The sequence below is a fragment of the Salmo salar genome, chromosome 14, assembly GCF_965601325.2.
Source record: "Salmo salar chromosome 14, fSalSal1, whole genome shotgun sequence".
NCBI lineage: Eukaryota > Metazoa > Chordata > Actinopteri > Salmoniformes > Salmonidae > Salmo > Salmo salar.
In genome coordinates this window covers 89,767,722-89,789,625 of record NC_138304.1, presented here as the reverse complement: position 1 = coordinate 89,789,625, position 21,904 = coordinate 89,767,722, and the positions used below count along the sequence as shown (strand labels likewise).

At 43.0% G+C, this 21,904-nt stretch overlaps 1 protein-coding gene across 6 annotated transcripts in view; it reads left to right on the top strand.

The window, feature by feature from the left end:
* LOC106570450 (alpha-catulin) overlaps positions 1–21,904 on the top strand; it is a 205,140-nt gene that overhangs the window by 172,360 nt on the left and 10,876 nt on the right. For all 6 annotated transcript variants that reach the window (XM_014142798.3, XM_014142794.3, XM_014142797.3 and 3 more), the window contains exons 14-17: positions 2,832–2,986; positions 4,522–4,570; positions 5,461–5,517; positions 15,354–15,473. In XM_014142798.3, the coding sequence (XP_013998273.2) occupies positions 2,832–2,986; positions 4,522–4,570; positions 5,461–5,517; positions 15,354–15,473 (381 nt within the window). The remainder of the gene's footprint in view (positions 1–2,831; positions 2,987–4,521; positions 4,571–5,460; positions 5,518–15,353; positions 15,474–21,904) is intronic.

The window sequence follows — 21,904 nt, the reverse complement described above, 5'->3', positions numbered from 1 at the left end:
ACTCAAAATTAAAGTGGAAAACCACACTACAGGCTGATCCAACTTTGATGTAATGTCCTTAAAACAAGTCAAAATGAGGCTCAGTAGTGTGTGTGGCCTCCACGTGCCTGTATGACCTCCATACAACACCTGGGCATGTTCCTGATGAGGTGGCGGATGGTCTCCTGAGGGATCTCCTCCCAGACCTGGACTAAAGCATCCGCCAACTCCTGGACAGTCTGTGGTGCAACGTGGCGTTGGTGGATGGAGCGAGACATGATGTGCCAGATGTGCTCAATTGGATTCAGGTCTGGGGAACGGGCGGGCCAGTCCATAGCATCAATGCCTTCCTCTTGCAGGAACTGCTGACACACTCCAGCCACATGAGGTCTAGCATTGTCTTGCATTAGGAGGAACCCATGGCCAACCGCACCAGCATATGGTCTCACAAGGGGACTGAGGATCTCATCTCGGTACCTAATGGCAGTCAGGCTACCTCTGGCGAGCACATGGAGGGCTGTGCGGCCCCCCAAAGAAATGCCACCCCACACCATGACTGACCCACCGCCAAACCGGTCATGCTGGAGGATGTTGCAGGCAGCAGAACGTTCTCCACGGCGTCTCCAGACTCTGTCACTTCTGTCACGTGCTCAGTGTGAACCTGCTTTCATCTGTGAAGAGCACAGGGCGCCAGTGGCGAATTTGCCAATCTTGGTGTTCTCTGGCAAATGCCAAACGTCCTGCACGGTGTTGGGCTGTAAGCACAACCCCCACCTGTGGACGTCGGGCCCTCATACCACCCTCATGGAGTCTGTTTCTGACCGTTTGAGCAGACACATGCACATTTGTGGCCTGCTGGAGGTCATTTTGCAGGGCTCTGGCAGTGCTTCTCCTGCTCCTCCTTGCACAAAGGCGGAGGTAGCGGTCCTGCTGCTGGGTTGTTGCCCTCCTACGGCCTCCTCCACGTCTCCTGATGTACTGGCCTGTCTCCTGGTAGCGCCTCCATGCTCTGGACACTACGCTGACAGACACAGCAAACCTTCTTGCCACAGCTCGCATTGATGTGCCATCTTGGATGAGCTGCACTACCTGAGCCACTTGTGTGGGTTGTAGACTCCGTCTCATGCTACCACTAGAGTGAAAGCACCGCCAGCATTCAAAAGTGACCAAAACATCAGCCAGGAAGCATAGGAACTGAGAAGTGGTCTGTGGTCCCCACCTGCAGAACCACTCCTTTATTGGGGGTGTCTTGCTAATTGCCTATAATTTCCACCTGTTGTCTATTCCATTTGCACAACAGCTTGTGAAATGTATTGTCTATCAGTGTTGGTTCCTAAGTGGACAGTTTAATTTCACAGAAGTGTGATTTACTTGGAGTTACATTGTGTTGTTTAAGTGTTCCCTTTATTTTTTTGAGCAGTGTACATCACTGACAGTGTCACCAGCAAAGCACCACCACAACATCACACCTCCTCCTCCATGCTTCACGGTGGGAACCACACATGCGGAAATCATCCGCTCACCTACTCTGTCTCTCACAAAGACACATAGCCTGTGTCCCAATACACCTCACATAGTCTGTGTCCTAATACACCTCACATAGTCTGTGTCCTAATACACCTCACATAGTCTGTGTCCCAATACACCTCACATAGTCTGTGTCCCAATACACCTCACATAGCCTGTGTCCTAATACACCTCACATAGCCTGTGTCCTAATACACCTCACATAGCCTGTGTCCTAATACACCTCACATAGCCTGTGTCCCAATACACCTCACATAGGCTGTGTCCTAATACACCTCACATAGCCTGTGTCCCAATACACCTCACATAGTCTGTGTCCTAATACACCTCACATAGTCTGTGTCTCCTCCTCCATGCTTCACGGTGGGAACCACACATGCGGAAATCATCCGCTCACCTACTCTGTCTCTCACAAAGACACAATGGTCTAATGTCCATTGCTCGTGTTTCTTGGCCCAAGCAAGTCTCTTCGTATTGGTGTCCTTTAGTAATGGTTTCTTTGCAGCAATTTGACAATGAAGGCCTGATTCACACAGTCTCCACTGAACAGTTAAGGTTGAGCTGTGTCTGTTACTTGAACTCTGTGAAGCATTTATTTGGGCTGCAATCTGAACCTATTCTCTGCAGCAGAGATAACTCTGGGTCTTCCTTTCCTGTGGCGGTCCTCATGAGAGCCAGTTTCATCATAGCGCTTGATGGTTTTTGCGACTGCATTTGAAGAAAGTTTTTGAAATGTTCAAGATTGACTGACCTTCATGTCTTAAAATAATGATGGACTGTCGTTTCTCTTTACTTATTTGAACTGTTCTTGCCATAATATGGACTCGGTCTTTTACCAAATAGGGCCATCTTCTGTATACCACCCCTACCTTGTCACAACACAACTGATTGGCTTAAATGCATTATGAAGGAAAGAAATTCCACAAATTGACTTTTCACCAGGCACACCTGTTAACTGAAATGCATTCCAGGTGACTACTGATGAAGCTGGTTGAGAGAATGCCAAGAGTGTGCAACGCTGTCACAGGTTGGCTACTTTGAAGAATTTCCAATATAAAATATGTATTGATTTGTTTAACACTTTTTTTGGTTACTACATAATTCCATATGTGTTATTTCATAGTTTTGAAGTCTTCACTATTATTCTACAATGTAGAAAATATTCAAAATAAAGAAAAACCCTGGAATGAGTAGGTATGTCCAAACTTTTGGCTGGTACTGTATGTTCCATCACTATCGGGAAACTGAGTCCTACTTTGTTCAGTACTTTCGGATTATTAACTATTAACTAATAAGGGATCCGTTATCTTTCTTTCTTTCTTCAGGAGCAGAGCACCATAGCCAAGCTGGGTTTAGAGCTGCGTCTGCTGACTTCAGACGTGGACACAGAGGTGGAGAAGTGGGAGGACCAGGAGCATGACATCGTCCGCCAGGGCCAGAGCTTGTCCAGCATGGCCTACTCCATGCACCTCTTCACCAGGTAGACCGTCTGTCTGTCTGTCTGTCTGTCTGTCTGTCTGTCTGTCTGTCTGTCTGTCTGTCTGTCTGTCTGTCTGTCTGTCTGTCTGTCTGTCTGTCTGTCTGTCTGTCTGTCTGTCTGTCTGTCTGTCTGTCTGTCTGTCTGTCTGTCTGTCTGTCTGGTCTGGTCTGGTCTGGTCTGGTCTGGTCTGGTCTGTCTGGTTGCTTTTGTGTGACAGAAGATTGCAACTCTTTTTACCGCAAGGTACTTTGCACCAGCCAGGTATTGACCACTAGCCAGGTATTGACCACCATCCAGGTATTGACCACTAGCCAGGTATTGACCACCTCTGTATGGATATTGAAGTAGAGGACACAGATGCCATCACAAATCTTGTTGATATGATGTGCATAGTCAATATACATTACATGGCCAAAAGTATGTGGATTTAGCTATTTCAGCCAGACCCGTTCAGACAGGTGTATAAAATCAAGCACATAGCCATGCGATCTCCATAGACAAACATTTGCCGTAGATTTTCCCGTACTGAAGAGCTCAGTGGCTTTCAACTTGGCACCGTCATAGGACGCCACCATTCCAACAAGTCAGTTAGTCAAATACTGTATGTGCCCTGCTAGAGCTGCCCCGGTCAACTGTACAGTAAGTGCTGTTATTGTGAAGTGGAAACGTCTAGGAGCAACAACGTCTAGGATCAACAACGGCTCACAGAACGGGACTGCCGAGTGCGTAGCGCGTAAAAATCGTCTGTTCTCGGTTGCAACACTCACTACCGAGTTCCGAACAGCCTCTGGAAGCAACGTCAGCACAATAACTGTTCGTTGGGAACTTCATGAAATGGGTTTCCATGGCCGAACAGCTGCATACAAGCCTAAGATCACCATGCGCAATGCCAAGCGTCGGCTGGAGTGATGTAAAACTCGGCGCCATTGGACTCTGGAGCTGTGAAAACGCGTTCTCTTGGAGTGATGAATCACACTTCACCATCTGGAAGTCCGATGGACTAATCTGGGTTTGGCGGATGCAAGGAAAATGCTACCTGCCCCAATGCATAGTGGCAACTGTTAAGTGTTGTTGGAGGAGAAATAATGGTCTGGGGCAGTCATGGTTCGGGCTATGGGTGACAATGCCCCCGTGCACAAAGTGAGGTCCATACAGAAATGGTTTGTTGAGATCGGTATGGAAGAACTTGACTGGCCTGCACACAACTACATCGAACACCTTTGGGATGGATTGGAACGCCGACCTGAGCCAGTCCTAATCGCCCAACCTCACTAATGCTCTTGTTGCTAAATGGAAGTCCCCGCAGCAATGTTCCAACATCTAGTGGAAAGCCTTCCCAGAAGAGTAGAGGCTGTTATAGCAGCAAAGGGGGGGACCAACTCCATATTAATGACATGATTTTGGAATGAGATGTTCGACGAGCAGGTATCCACATACCTTTTGGCCATGTAGTGTGCTTCATCAGTTGTTATCATCAGTTAATATATAATTCACTCTGTTCCATTTTTTGTTCATTTCCTGTATCGATTGTGTAGGGGGGAGGGCCTACTGAAGACAACCACGGATCTTTTCCATCAGGCTGAGGTAAAGTACTGTACATGCCCCCTGTCCTCCACTCCACTCATCCCTCTCCTCTCCCTTCATCCTCGTCTACTTCGTACAGGGCTTTAATTGAATCTGTCCCAGGTGCCATTAAGGACAACCACGTCCCTGGGAGAAGACAGAATCAATACTGTATTAAAAGGCCCAAGACAATAATTTGTCTGTGGTAACCAGAGGATGAATAGAGGAGCAGAGTGCCCCGGCCTGCGCTTAATATAGAGAGGGAGCGGGAGAGGGAGAGAGGCAGAGAGAGAGGCAGAGGGAGAGAGGCAGAGAGATAGAGGCAGAGAGAGAGAGAGAGAGAGAGGCAGAGAGAGAGAGAGAGAGAGAGAGAGAGAGGCAGAGAGAGAGAGAGAGAGGCAGAGAGAGAGAGAGAGAGAGGCAGAGAGAGAGAGAGAGAGAGAGGCAGAGAGAGAGAGAGAGAGGCAGAGAGAGAGAGGCAGAGAGAGAGGCAGAGAGAGAGAGAGAGAGGCAGAGAGAGAGAGAGGGAGGCAGAGAGAGAGAGGGAGGCAGAGAGAGAGAGAGAGAGAGAGAGGCAGAGAGAGAGAGAGGCAGAGAGAGAGAGAGAGATCATAGAGACGCAACTATACTTTATATAACTTTACCTTTTCACACAGCAAAATGTAACCTGCAATTATCGTAATTGGCTGCTCACTGATTGGCTGATTGAAATGCACCTTTTGAATTTGAAAACCTACAGTGTGTTCTGGTCTTGTTCACATCCTACCGGCTACTTACCATGCAGCCATTGAGTTTAATTGACAATACTTGGCTGATAGATTTGCCAGACCAGTGTTCAGAATGTTCTGCCAGTGAAGTGAGTCATGCTTTTTGACTTCTCGTTCTCTTTTTCTCTCTTTCTCTTTCTGCAGGTGCTTTCTGAGGAGGGACTCCAGCTGTGTTCTTCACTACACACTTTCTCCACCCAGGTACACATACACGTACGCAACCACACAAAAAACACACAGGAGACAGCTTCTACCCCTAAGCCATAAGACTGCTAAATAGCCAGACAGCTAAATAGTCAATTAATGGTACCCGAACTGCACTGACTCTATCTTGCATTGCCCCTACGCACTCTCACTAGACTTTATATACACACTGTATACACACTTAGTCACACACTACATTGACACGCCCACACAAAACCCACACACATTCACATACACTACATACGGACACACACACGAACACAACACAAACACACATTCTTACACATTACACACACACATGCACACACTCACTTTTAGACTTGTCATTTGCTGCTGCTACTCTGTTCTTCATTGTATTCCTATTATTATCTATCCTGATGCCTAGTCCCTTTACCCTGCCTTTATGTACATATCTACCTCAAATACCTTATTGTTATCTATCCTGATACCTAGTCCCTTTACCCTGCCTTTATGTACATATCTACCTCAAGTACCTTATTATTATCTATCCTGATACCTAGTCCCTTTACCCTGCCTTTATGTACATATCTACCTCAAATACCTTATTATTATCTATCCTGATACCTAGTCCCTTTACCCTGCCTTTATGTACATATCTACCTCAAATACCTTATTGTTATCTATCCTGATGCCTAGTCCCTTTACCCTGCCTTTATGTACATATCTACAGTACCTTATTATTATCTATCCTGATGCCTAGTCCCTTTACCCTGCCTTTATGTACATATCTACCTCAAATACCTTATTATTATCTATCCTGATGCCTAGTCCCTTTACCCTGCCTTTATGTACATATCTACAGTACCTTATTGTTATCTATCCTGATACCTAGTCCCTTTACCCTGCCTTTATGTACATATCTACAGTACCTTATTATTATCTATCCTGATGCCTAGTCCCTTTACCCTGCCTTTATGTACATATCTACCTCAAATACCTTATTATTATCTATCCTGATACCTAGTCCCTTTACCCTGCCTTTATGTACATATCTACAGTACCTTATTATTATCTATCCTGATGCCTAGTCCCTTTACCCTGCCTTTATGTACATATCTACAGTACCTTATTATTATCTATCCTGATGCCTAGTCCCTTTACCCTGCCTTTATGTACATATCTACCTCAAATACCTTATTATTATCTATCCTGATACCTAGTCCCTTTACCCTGCCTTTATGTACATATCTACAGTACCTTATTATTATCTATCCTGATGCCTAGTCCCTTTACCCTGCCTTTATGTACATATCTACCTCAAATACCTTATTATTATCTATCCTGATAGCCTAGTCCCTCTTCACCTTGCCTTTATGTACATATCTACAGTACCTTATTATTATCTATCCTGATGCCTAGTCCCTTTACCCTGCCTTTATGTACATATCTACCTCAAATACCTTATTATTATCTATCCTGATACCTAGTCCCTTTACCCTGCCTTTATGTACATATCTACCTCAAATACCTTATTATTATCTATCCTGATGCCTAGTCCCTTTACCCTGCCTTTATGTACATATCTACCTCAAATACCTTATTATTATCTATCCTGATACCTAGTCCCTTTACCCTGCCTTTATGTACATATCTACAGTACCTTATTATTATCTATCCTGATACCTAGTCACTTTACCCTGCCTTTAAGTACATATCTACCTCAAATACCTTATTATTATCTATCCTGATGCCTAGTCACTTTACCCTGCCTTTATGTACATATCTACCTCAAATACCTTATTATTATCTATCCTGATGTCTAGTCACTTTACCCTGCCTTTATGTACATATCTACCTCAAATACCTTATTGTTATCTATCCTGATACCTAGTCCCTTTACCCTGCCTTTATGTACATATCTACCTCAAATACCTTATTATTATCTATCCTGATGTCTAGTCACTTTACCCTGCCTTTATGTACATATCTACAGTACCTTATTATTATCTATCGTGATGCCTAGTCACTTTACCCTGCCTTTATGTACATATCTACCTCAAATACCTTATTATTATCTATCCTGATACCTAGTCCCTTTACCCTGCCTTTATGTACATATCTACAGTACCTTATTATTATCTATCCTGATGCCTAGTCACTTTACCCTGCCTTTATGTACATATCTACCTCAAATACCTTATTATTATCTATCCTGATGCCTGGTCCCTTTTTTTATTTCACCTTTATTTAACCAGGTAGGCAAGTTGAGAACAAGTTCTCATTTACAACTGCGACCTGGTCAAGATAAAGCAAAGCAGTGTGACACAGACAACAACACAGAGTTACACATGGAGTAAACAATCAACAAGCCAATAACACAATACACAAGTCAATGACACAGTATGAAAAAAAGAAAGTCTATGTACAGTGTGTGCAAAAGGCATGAGGAGGTAGGCAATAAATAGGCCATAGGAGCGAATAATTACAATTTAGCAGATTAACAGTGGAGTGATAAATGAGCATATGATGATGTGCAAATAGAAATACTGGTGTGCAAAAGAGCAGAAAAGTAAATAAAATAAATCAGTATGGGGATGAGGTAGGTAGATTGGGTGGGCAATTTACAGATGGACTATGTACAGCTGCAGCGATCAGTTAGCAGCTCAGGTAGCTGATGTTTAAAGTTGGTGAGGGAAATAAAGGTCTCCAACTTCAGCGATTTTTGCAATTCGTTCCAGTCACTGGCAGCAGAGAACTGGAAGGAAAGGCGGCCAAATGAGGTGTTGGCTTTGGGGATGATCAGTGAGATATACCTGCTGGAACATGTGCTACGGGTGGGTGTTGTTATCGTGACCAGTGAACTGAGATAAGGCGGAGCTTTACCTAGCTTAGACTATAGATGACCTGGAGCCAGTAGGTTTGGCGACGAATATGTAGCGAGGGCCAGCCGACTAGAGCATATAGGTCGCAGTGGTGGGTGGTATAAGGTGATTTGGTAACAAAACGGATGGCACTGTGATAGACTGCATCCAGTTTGCTGAGTAGAGTAATGGAAGCTATTTTGTAGATGACATCGCCGAAGTCGAGGATCGGTAGGATAGTCAGTTTTACGAGGGTAAGTTTGGCGGCGTGAGTGAAGGAGGCTTTGTTGCGAAATCCGATTCTAGATTTGATTTTGGATTGGAGATGTTTAATATGAGTCTGGAAGGAAAGTTTACAGTCTAACCAGACACCTAGGTATTTATAGTTGTCCACATATTCTAGGTCGGAACCGTCCAGGGTGGTGATGCTAGCCGGGTGGGCAGGTGCGGGCAGCGAACGGTTGAAAAGCATGCATTTGGTTTTACTAGCGTTTAAGAGCAGTTGAAGGCCACGGAAGGAGTGTTGTATGGCATTGAAGCTCGTTTGGAGGTTTGTTAACACAGTGTCCAAGGAAGGGCCAGAAGTATACAGAATGGTGTCGTCTGCGTAGAGGTGGATCAGGGTATCGCCCTCATCAAGAGCGACATCATTGATATATACAGAGAAAAGAGTCGGCCTGAGAATTGAACCCTGTGGCACCCCCATAGAGACTGCCAGACGTCCGGACAACATGCCCTCCGATTTGACACATTGAACTCTGTCTGCAAAGTAGTTGGTGAACCAGGCGAGGCAGTCATTAGAAAAACCAAGGCTATTGAGTCTGCCGATAAGAATACGGTGATTGACAGAGTCGAAATCCTTGGCCAGGTCGATGAAGACGGCTGCACAGTACTGTCTTTTATCGATGGTGGTTATGATATCGTTTAGTACCTTGAGCGTGGCTGAGGTGCACCCGTGACCAGCTCGGAAACCAGATTGCACAGCGGAGAAGGTACGGTGGGATTCGAAATGGTCAGTGATCTGTTTATTAACTTGGCTTTCGAAGACTTTAGATAGGCACGGCAGGATGGAAATAGGTCTGTAACAGTTTGGATCTAGGACCGCGGCAGCTTTCCAATCTTTAGGGATCTCGGACGATACGAAAGAGAGGTTGAACAGGCTGGTAATAGGGGTTGCAACAATGGCGGCGGATAGTTTTAGAAAGAGAGGGTCCAGATTGTCTAGCCCAGCTGATTTGTACGGGTCCACGTTTTGCAGCTCTTTCAGAACATCTGCTATCTGGATTTGGGGGAAGGAGAAGCTGGGGAGGCTCGGGCGAGTAGCTGCGGGGGGTCAGAGCTGTTGGCCGGGGTTGGAGTAGCCAGGAGCAAGGCATGGCCAGCCGTTGAGAAATGCTTATTGACATTTTCGATTATCATGGAATTATCGGTGGTGACCGTGTTACCTAGCCTCAGTGCAGTGGGCAGCTGTGAGGAGGTGCTCTTGTTCTCCATGGACTTTACAGTGTCCCAAAACTTTTTGGAGTTAGAGCTACAGGATGCAAATTTCTGCTTGAAAAAGCTAGCCTTTGCTTTCCTGACTGACTGCGTGTATTGGTTCCTGACTTCCCTGAACAGTTGCATATCCTGCATATTTACCCTGCCTTCATGTACATATCTACCTCAAATACCTTATTATTATCTATCCTGATGCCTAGTCACTTTACCCTGCCTTTATGTACATATCTACAGAACCTTATTATTATCTATCCTGATACCTAGTCACTTTACCCTGCCTTTATGTACATATCTACCTCAAGTACCTCGTACCTCTGCACATTGGTCTGGTAATGGTACTCCCTGTATATACTGAACCAAAATATAAACGCAACATGCAACAATTTCAGAGATTTTACTGAGTTACAGTTCATATAAGAAAATCAGTCAATTGAAATCTATGGATTTTACATGACTGGGAATACATGTTGGTCACAGATACCTTACAAAAAAGGTAGGGGCGTGGATCAGAAAACCAGTCTGTATCTGTTGTGATCACCATTTTCCCCATGCAGTGTGACACATCTCCTTTGCATAGATTTAATCAGGCTGTTGATTGTGGCCTGTGGAATGTTGTCCCCCTCTTCAATGGCTGTGTGAAGTTGATGGATATTTGCAGGAACTGGAACATGCTGTCGTACACATCGATCCAGAGCATCACAAACATGCTGAATGGGTGACATGTCTGAGTATGTAGGCCATGGAAGAACTGGGATATTTTCAGTTTCCAGGAATTGTGTACAGATCCTTGTGACATGAAGCTGCGCATTATCATGCCATCATGGGGCACTCTGTTCACAACGTTGACATCAGCAAACCGCTCGCCCACACAACGCCATACACACTGTCTGCCATCTGCCCGGTACAGTTGAAACCGGGATTCATCCATGAAGAGCACACTTCTCCAGCAGCCTGTTGGCCATCGAAGGTGAGCCAAACTGTAGTCAGGTCAAGACCCTGGTGAGGATAATGAGCATGCAGATGAGCTTCCTTGAGACGGTTTCTGACAGTTTGTGCAGAAATTCTTTGGTTGTGCAAACCCACAGTTTAACCTCTTAGGGCTAGGGGGCAGTATTTACACCGCCGGATAAAAAACGTACCCGATTTAATCTGGTTACTACTCCTACCCAGTAACTAGAATATGCATATACTTATTAGATATGGATAGAAAACATCCTAAAGTTTCTAAAACTGTTTGAATGGTGTCTGTGAGTATAACAGAGCTCATACGGCAGGCAAAAACCTGAGAGATTCCTTTACAGGAAGTGGCCTGTCTGACCATTTATTGGCTTTCTTTGACATCTCTTTCCAAAACAAAGGATCTCTGCGGTAACGTGACACTTCCCACGGCTCCCATAGGCTCTCAGAGCCCGGGAAAAAGCTGAAAGTCGTCATTCCAGCCCCAGGCTGAAACACATTATCGCCTTTGTCAAGTGGCCGATCAGGGGACAGTGGGCTTAGGCGCGTGCACTGGTCGCCCCCGTCTTTCTTTTTTTTCCTCTATTTACCGAAACGCAGATTCCCGGTCGGAATATTATCGCTTTTTTACAAGATAAATTGCATAAAAATTGATTTTAAACAGCGGTTGACATGCTTCGAAGTACGGTAATGGAATATTTCGAATTTTTTTGTCACGAAATGCGCCATGCTCGTAACCCTGATTTACCATTTCGGATACTGTCTAGAACGCACGAACAAAACGCCACTGTTAGGATATAACGATGGATTATTTGGGACCAACCAACATTTGTTATTGAAGTAGAAGTCCCGGGAGTGCATTCTGACGAAGAACAGCAAAGGTAATAACATTTTTGTTATAGTAAATCTGATTTTGGTGAAGGCTAAACTTGCCGGGTGTCTAAATAGCTAGCCCGTGATGGCTGGGCTATGTACTTAGAATATTGCAAAATGTGCTTTCACCAAAAAGCTATTTTAAAATCGGACATATCGAGTGCATAGAGGAGTTCTGTATCTATAATTCTTAAAATAATTGATATGCTTTTTGTGAACGTTTATCGTGAGTAATTTAGTAAATTGTTAGTAAATTCCCCGGAAGTTTGCGGGGGGTATGCAAGTTCTGAACATCACATGCTAATGTAAAAAGCTGTTTTTTGATATAAATATGAACTTGATTGAACAAAACATGCATGTATTGTATAACATAATGTCCTAGGTGTGTCATCTGATGAAGATCATCAAAGGTTAGTGCTGCATTTAGCTGTCTTCTGGGTTTTTGTGACATTATATGCTAGCTTGAAAAATGGGTGTCGGATTATTTCTGGCTGGGTACTCTGCTGACATAATCTAATGTTTCGCTTTCGTTGTAAAGCCTTTTTGAAATCGGACAGTGTGGTTAGATTAACGAGAGTCTTGTCTTTAAATAGCTGTAAAATAGTCATATGTTTGAGAAATTGAAGTAATAGCATTTCTAAGGTATTTGAAAATCGCGCCACAGGATTCAACTGGCTGTTACGTAGGTGGGACGATTTGGTGCCACCTGCCCTAGAGAGGTTAACCTTTAACCTCTACTCAACAGCCAGTGTAATCCCGTGGCGCGATATTCAAATACCTCAAAAATGCAAAAACTTCAATTTTTCAAACATATGACTATTTTACACCATTTTAAAGATAAGACTCTCGTTAATCTAACCACACTGTCCGATTTCAAAAAGGCTTTACAACGAAAGCAAAACATTAGATTATGTCAGCAGAGTACCCAGCCAGAAATAATCAGACACCCATTTTTCAAGCTAGCATATAATGTCACATAAACCCAAACCACAGCTAAATGCAGCACTAACCTTTGATGATCTTCATCAGATGACAACCCTAGGACATTATGTTATACAATACATGCATGTTTTGTTCAATCAAGTTCATATTTATATCAAAAACCAGCTTTTTACATTAGCATGTGACTAGCATGTGACTAGCATTCCCACCAAACACTGCCGGTGAATTTACTAAATTACTCACGATAAACGTTCACAAAAAACATAACAATTATTTTAAGAATTATAGATACAGAACTCCTCTATGCACTCGCTATGTCCGATTTTAAAATAGCTTTTCGGTGAAAGCACATTTTGCAATATTCTCAGTAGATAGCCCGGCATCACAGGGCTAGCTATTTAGACACCCAGCAAGTTTAGCACTCACCAAAGTCAGATTTACTATAAGAAAAATGTTATTACCTTTGCTGTTCTTCGTCAGAATGCACTCCCAAGACTTCTACTTCAATAACAAATGTTGGTTTGGTCCCAAATAATCCATTGTTATATCCAAATAGCGGCGTTTTGTTCGTGCGTTCAAGACACTATCCGAAAGGGTAAATAAGGGTGACGAGCATGGCGCATTTCGTGACAAAAAAATTGTAAATATTCCATTACCGTACATCGAAGCATGTCAACCGCTGTTTAAAATCAATTTTTATGCCATTTTTCACGTAAAAAAGCGATAATATTCCGACCGGGAAAGCGTGTATACGTACAAAGAGAGAGAAAATAAAAACATCTCGTGCACGAGCCTGAGTCTCAGAGTACTCTGACCAGCCACTATCCAAACGCGATAATGTGTTTCAGCCTGGGGCTGCCTCGATATCATTCAGCTTTTTCCCGGGCTCTGAGAGCCTTTGGGAGCCGTAGGAAGTGTCACGTTACAGCAAAGATCCTCAGTCTTCAATAAAAAGAGCCAAGATGAACAACAACTTGTCAGACAGGCCACTTCCTGTTCAGAATCTTCTCAGGTTTTTGCCTGCCATATGAGTTCTGTTATACTCACAGACACCATTCAAACAGTTTTAGAAACTTTAGGGTGTTTTCTATCCAAAGCCAATAATTATATGCATATTCTAGTTACTGGGCAGGAGTAGTAGCCAGATTAAATCGGGTACGTTTTTTATCCAGCCGTGTCAATACTGCCCCCTAGCCCTAACAGGTTAATCAGCTGTTCGGGTGGTTGTTCTCAGACGATCACGTAGGTGAAGAAACCAGATGTGGGCTGGCGTGGTTACACGTGGTCTGCGTTTGTGAGGCCGGTTGGATGTACTGCCAAATTCTCTAAAACGAGGCGGCTTATGGTAGAGAAATTAACATTCAATTATCAGGAAACAGCTCTGGTGGATATTCCTGCAGTCAGCATGCCAATTGCATCTAACTGCAGCAATCTGTGGCATTGTGTGACAAAGCTGCACATTTTAGAGTGGCCTTTTATTATCCCCAGCACAAGGTGCATATGTGTAATGATCATGAGGTTTAATCAGCTTATAATATGCCACACCTGTCAGGTGGATGGATTGTCTTGGCAAAGGATAAATGCTCACTAACAGGGATGTAAACACATTTTTACACAATTTGAGAGAAATAAGCTTTTTGTGCATTTTTGGGATCTTTTATTTCAGCTCATGAAACATGGGATCAACACATATTGCGTTTATATTTTTGTTCAGTGTACCTCCATTCTTGCAAGTTATTTTATTGCTTGCTATTTCCTCTTATGTTACTCTGCATCGTTGTGAAGGTCTCATAAACAAGCATTTCACAGTCAAGTCTACACCAGTTGTATTCAGCACGTGACAAATAACATTTGATTTGATTCTCCACCCAGGTAGCCTACTGCACGACCGTAAATCACATACACAGGGCAGGAAATTAATCCTGTTAACCAGTTTCAGTTTCCTCTGTACTCAAATCAAAGAAACAAGTTAGTATGCCTCCCTCTCTCCAAAGTGCCCAGGTCCTGGAGTTTAATTAAATGCCCCCCTCTGACAGACATTAATGACTGCCATCCGTCTCTGGGGAAAGTGGCAATGTGGTTATCAGCATTGGCTAACCCTGTTCTCTGGAGAGGGCACCCAAACACTAATACACACACGTGTGCAGGCAAATGTGCATATGCACACACACACACACACACACACACGGCACACAAACTACTAATACATAATAAACACATCCAGCACTTCAGCTCAGCAGCGTTTGATTAATTACTTCAAACAAACATTGGCTAATCGATTCCCCACCACTCTGGAATGAAGCAGGCTTGTGCAGCTGCACAAGTTATTTATGCTAATTAGCCTTAACATTTTCAATTGAAACACTTTTATTAGTATTATTACCAGAGGTTGTGAATGGTACTACAGAGATCTATTCTAATGTACGATAATATCATTCACATTTTTGGCCCAAGTAAGAGACTTTAGGCACTGTTAGATTTGAATGCATCTACTCCATCCTAACCTTCTATACCTTTCCTGTGCTTTTGTCTCCCTTTTTTATTTTTGTGATCACATTTTTACCTGGATTTTTATATAACTAAATGTGTCTTTATGATCACATTTTCACTTTAATTTTTCTAAAACTACATTTCATTTTTGGTGATCACATTTCTACTTTTATTTTCATATAACTTAACATCTTTATTTTGTCATCAAATTTTGACATACTAAATATTTCTCTCCTGATCCCTCTTCAACAGCTGATGGATGAAGAGAAGGTGGTAGTGCTGTCGGAGATGGAGAAGCTTATGGGCTTATGTCAGCAGCTGCAGATGGGGGTGAGGACGCCAGTACAGGGCAAGACTGCCACCTTCCAGAAGGTACTATTATTGATATACATTTACATTTTTTTTTTTTTTACATTTTAGTCGTTTAGCAGACGCTGTTATCCAGAGCGACTTACAGTAGTGAATGCATACATTTCATACATTTTTTTTTCTTTTCGTACTGGTCCCCCGTGGAAATCGAACCCACAACCCTAGCGTTGCAAACACCATGCTCTACCAACTGAGCCACACAGGACCATATATTAGCTGTATATAATATGTTGAACTATGGTGTTGTTGTCAATGACTGGATTTGTTTTTGTAATGAAATCCACTTTTAGTTAAGTTCTATGTTACAATAGTCCGCAAAGGATTAGTTTATTAATTAGATTTGTCATACAGAATACAATACAAATATTGCCAGGAGAGCACATGACTATAAATATGGTTCTACCATGTTGAAATAAACCATTGTCCAAAATCTAGCTTGCCTACTACTCACTTAAACTGCATACTGTGTATACTAATTGTACTACATACTGTTTAGAACATACTGTTTAGTAAAAAACAAATGTGGTAAGCAACAAATATCAGGAAACAAGGCCCATCCTACAGAGAATGTGTCATCTAATGCGCAATCTAAGCTTGATGCCCTCAATCTCACACAAATTATCAATGAACCCAACAGGTACAACCCCAAATCCGTAAACACGGGCACCCTCATAGATATCATCCTAATCAACTTGCCCTCCAAATACACCTCTGCTGTTTTCAACCAAGATCTCAGAGATCACTGCCTCATTGCCTGCATCCGTAATGGGTCTGCGGTCAAACGACTACCCCTCATCACTGTCAAACGCTCCCTAAAACACTTCAGGGAGCAGGCCTTTCTAGTCGACCTGGCCCAGGTATCCTGGAAGGATATTGACCTCATCCCGTCAGTAGAGGATGCCTGGTTATTCTTTAAAAGTGCCTTCCTCACCGTCTTAAATAAGAATGCCCCATTCAAAAAATTTAGAACCAGGAACAGATATAGCCCTTGGTTCTCTCCAGACCTGACTGCCCTTGACCAGCACAAAAACATTCTGTGGCCTTCTGCATTAGCATCGAACAGCCCCCGTGATATGCAACTTTTCAGGGAAGTTAGGAACAAATATACACAGGCAGTTAGGAAAGCTAAGGCTAGCTTTTTCAAGCAGAAATTTGCATCCTGTAGCACAAACTCAAAAAAGTTCTGGGACACTGTAAAGTCCATGGAGAGTAAGAGCACCTTCTCCCAGCTGCCCTCTGCACTGAGGCTAGGAAACACTGTCACCACAGATAAATCCACTATAATTGAGAATTTCAATGAGCATTTTTCTACGGCTGGCCATGCTTTCCACCTGGCTACCCCTACCCCGATCAACAGCCCTCCACCACCCACAGCAACTCGCCCAAACCTCCCCCACTTCTCCTTCACCCAAATCCAGATAGCTGATGTTCTGAAAGAGCTGCAAAATCTGGACCTGTACAAATCAGCCGGGCTAGACAATCTGGACCCTCTCTTTCTAAAATGATCTGCCGAAATTGTTGCAACCCCTACTACCAGCCTGTTCAACCTCTCTTTTGTATCGTCTGAGATTCCCATAGATTGGAAAGCTGCCGCGGTCAACCCCCTCTTCAAAGGGGGAGACACTCTAGACCCAAACTGCTACAGACCTATATCTATTCTACCCTGCCTTTCTAAGGTCTTCGAAAACCAAGTTAACCTGTTGGGGATAGGGGGCAGTATTTACACAGCCGGATAAAAAACGTACCCGATTTAATCTGGTTACTACTCCTGCCCAGTAACTAGAATATGCATATAATTATTGGCTTTGGATAGAAAACACCCTAAAGTTTCTAAAACTGTTTGAATGGTGTCTGTGAGTATAACAGAACTCATATGGCAGGCCAAAACCTGAGAAGATTCCATGCAGGAAGTGGCCTATCTGACAAATTGTGTTTCATCTTGGCTCTTTTTATTGAAGACTGAGGATCTTTGCAATAACGTAACACTTCCTACGGCTCCCATAGGCTCTCAGAGCCCGGGAAAAAGCTGAATGATATCGAGGCAGCCCCAGGCTGAAACACATTATCGCTTTTGGCAAGTGGCCAATCAGAGTACTATGGGCTTAGGCACATGCCCGAGTCGACCGAATGCTTTCTTTCGTCTGTTTACCTAAACGCAGATTCCCGGTCAGAATATTATCGCTTTTTTATGAGAAAAATTGCATAAAAATTGATTTTAAACAGCGGTTGACATGCTTCGAAGTACGGTAATGGAATATTTAGAATTTTTTTGTCACGAATTGCGCCATGCTCGTCACCCTTATTTACCCTTTCGGATAGTGTCTTGAACGCACGAACAAAACGCCGCTGTTTGGATATAACAATGGATTATTTTGAAGTAGAAGTCCTGGGAGTGCATTCTGACGAAGACAGCAAAGGTAATAACATTTTTCTTATAGTAAATCTGACTTTGATGAGTGCTAAACTTGCTGGGTGTCTAAATAGCTAGCCCTGTGATGCCGGGCTATCTACTGAGAATATTGCAAAATGTGCTTTCACCGAAATGCTATTTTAAAATCGGACATATCGAGTGCATAGAGGAGTTCGGTATCTATAATTCTTAAAATAATTGTTATGCTTTTTGTGAACGTTTATCGTGAGTATTTTAGTAAATTCACCGGCAGTGTTCGGTGGGAATGCTAGTCATATGCTAGTCACATGCTAATGTAAAAAGCTGGTTTTTGATATAAATATGAACTTGATTGAACAAAACATGCATGTATTGTATAACATAATGTCCTAGGGTTGTCATCTGATGAAGATCATCAAAGGTTAGTGCTACATTTAGCTGTGGTTTGGGTTTATGTGACATTATATGCTAGCTTGAAAAATGGGTGTCTGATTATTTCTGGCTGGGTACTCTGCTGACATAATCTAATGTTTTGCTTTCGTTGTAAAGCCTTTTTGAAATCGGACAGTGTGGTTAGATTAACGAGAGTCTTATCTTTAAAATGGTGTAAAATAGTCATATGTTTGAAAAATTGAAGTTTTTGTATTTTTGAGGAATTTGAATAACGCGCCACGGGATTACACTGGCTGTTGAGTAGGTGGGACGCAAGCGTCCCACCTAGCCCATAGAGGTTAACAAACAGATTATCGACCATTTCGAATCCCACCGTACCTTCTCCGCTAATCAATCTGGTTTCAGAGCTGGTCATGGGTGCACCTCAGCCACGCTCAAGGTCCTAAACGATATCATAACCGCCATCGATAAGAGACATTACTGTGCAGCCATATTCATCGACCTGGCTAAGGCTTTCGACTCTGTCAATCACAACATTCTTATTGGCAGACTCAACAGCCTTGGTTTCTCAAATGATTGCCTCGCCTGGTTCATCAACTACTTCTCTGATAGAGTTCAGTGTGTCAAATCGGAGGGCCAGTTGTCTGGACCTCTGGCAGTCTCTATGGGGGTGCCACAGGGTTCAATTCTCGGGCCGACTCTCTTCTCTGTATACATCAATGATGTCGCTCTTGCTGCTGGTGATTCTTTGATCCACCTCTACGCAAATGACACCATTCTGTATACCCCTGGCCCTTCTTTGGACACTGTGTTAACTAACCTCCAGACGAGCTTCAATGCCATACAACTCTCCTTCCGTGGCCTCCAACTGCTCTTAAATGCAAGTAAAACTAAATGCATGCTCTTCAACCGATCGCTGCCCGCACCTGCCAGCCCGTACATCACTACTCTGGACGGTTCTGACTTAGAATATGTGGACAACTACAAATACCTAGGTGTCTGGTTAGACTGTAAACTCTCCTTCCAGACTCACATTAAACATCTCCAATCCAAAATGAAATCTAGAATCGGCTTCCTATTTCGCAACAAAGCATCCTACACTAATGCTGCCAAACATACCCTCGTAAAACTGACCATCCTACTGATCCTCGACTTCGGCGATTTCATTTACAAAATAGCCTCCAACACTCTACTCAACAAATTCGATGCAGTCTATCACAGTGCCATCCATTTTGTCACCAAAGCCCCATATACTACCCACCACTGCGACCTGTATGCTCTCGTTGGCTGGCCCTCGCTTCATACTCATCACCAAATCCACTGGCTCCAGGTCATCTACAAGTCTCTGCTAGGTAAAGCTCCGCCTTATCTCAGCTCACTGGTCACCATAGCAGCAACCACCCGTAGCACACGCTCCAGCAGGTATATCTCACTGGTCACCCCCAAAGCCCATTCTTCCTTTGGCCGCCTCTCCTTCCAGTTCTCTGCTGCCAATGACTGGAACGAACTGCAAAAATCACTAAAGCTGGAGACTCTTACCTCCCTCACTAGCTTTATTCACCAGCTGTTAGAGCAGCTCACAGATCACTACACCTGTACATCGCTCATCTGTAAATAGCCCATCCAATCTACCTCATCCCCATACTGTATTTATTTATTCATCTTGCTCCTTTGCACCCCAGTATCTCTACTTGCACATTCAACTTCTGCACATTCTACCATTCCAGTGTTTAATTGCTATATTGTAATTACTTCGCCACCATGGCCCATTTATTCCCTTACCTCTCTTATCCTACCTCATTTGCACATGCTGAATATAGATTTTTCTACTGTATTATTGATTGTATGTTTGTTTATTCCATGTGTAACTCTGTGTTGTTGTATGTGTCGAACTGCTTTGATTTATGTTGGCCAGGTCGCAGTTGCAAATGAGAACTTGTTCTCAACTAGCCTACCTGGTTAAATAAAGGTGAAATAAATAAATAAATAAAAGCGAGCGTGAGAGAATGCACTGAAAAGAAACCGACAAAGGAGTATTGATGAACTGCAATGAAAAGAGACAGTCAACCCATTCTTAATACAGCATTGGCAGCATTGGGCAAACATTTGTTACTGCTTTACAGACAGAGGTCAATCATAAAAACATTATTGTAAAATTAAACCCTATAATGACACTGAGCTTAATGAACCTCGTAAAATCTGTTGGACAGTGATGAACTGACACTGGTCACCTTGTACTAATGGGAAAGGTTACAATCAGGATGAGAGAATAGAGAATAACATGGTGTTCATCCCAAATGGCATCCTATTCCCTATATAGTGTGCACTGCTTTGAACAGGGCCCATAGGATTCTGGTCAAATGTAGTGCATTATGTTGGGAATAGGGTGCCATTTGGGACACAACCATTGGGCTTCTCTGATTAATGTGGATCTGTTAGATAGGCATTGGCTTTCCCCTCAAGTTGTCATTAGCCAGACAGATCGGTCCTCTCTGTCCGTCACAAGGGAGTTAAGGGTGTTTTAATCAGGCATAGGTCATTGCTGAAAACTCTTTTTAAATGGAGCAGGAGATGGGGGTTGTGTGTGTTTGGTGTGTCTAGTGTTGGTTTAGAAACACTCTGTAGTAGAGGTCGACCGATTATGATTTTTTTTCAACGCCGGTGCCGATTATTGGAGGACCAAAAGGGTCCGATGCCGATTAATCGGCCAATTTTTTTCCCCATTTATTTATTTGTAATAATGACAATTACAACAATACTGAATAAACACTTATTTTAACTTAATATAATACATACAGTATCTCACAAAAGTGAGTACACCCCTCACATTTCTATAAATATTTGAGTGTATCTTTTCATTTGACAACACTGAAGAAATGACACTTTGCTACAATGTAAAGTAGTGAGTGTACAGCTTGTATAACAGTGTAAATTTGCTGTCCCCTCAAAATAACACAACACACCGCCATTAATGTCTAAACCGCTGGCAACAAAAGTGAGTACACCCCTAAGTGAAAATGTCCATATTGGGCCCAAAGTGTCAATATTTTGTCTGGCCAGCATCATTTTCCAGCACTGCCTTAACCCTCTTGGGCATGGAGTTCACTAGAGCTTCACAGGTTGCCACTGGAGTCCTCTTCCACTCCTCCATGACGACATGACAGAGCTGGTGGATGTTAGAGACCTTGCACTCCTCCACCTTCCGTTTGAGGATGCCCCACATTGTAGCAAAGTGTCATTTCTTCAGTGTTGTCACATGAAAAGATATACTCAAATATTTACAAAAATGTGAGGGGTGTACTCACTTTTGTGAGATACTGTAAATACTATCAATTTAGCCTCAAATAAATAATGAAACATATTCAATTTGGTTTAAATTATGCAAAAACAAAGTGTTGGAGAAGAAAGGAAAAGTGCAATATGTGCCATGTAAAAAAGCTAATGTTTAAGTTCCTTACTCAGAACATGAGAACATATGAAAGCTGGTGGTTCCTTTTAACATGTCTTCAATATTCCCAGGTAAGAAGTTTTAGGTTGCAGTTATTATAGGAATTATAGGACTATTTCTCTCTATACGATTTGTATTTCATATACCTTTGACTATTGGATGTTCTTATAGGCACTTTAGTATTGCCAGTGTAGCTTCCGTACC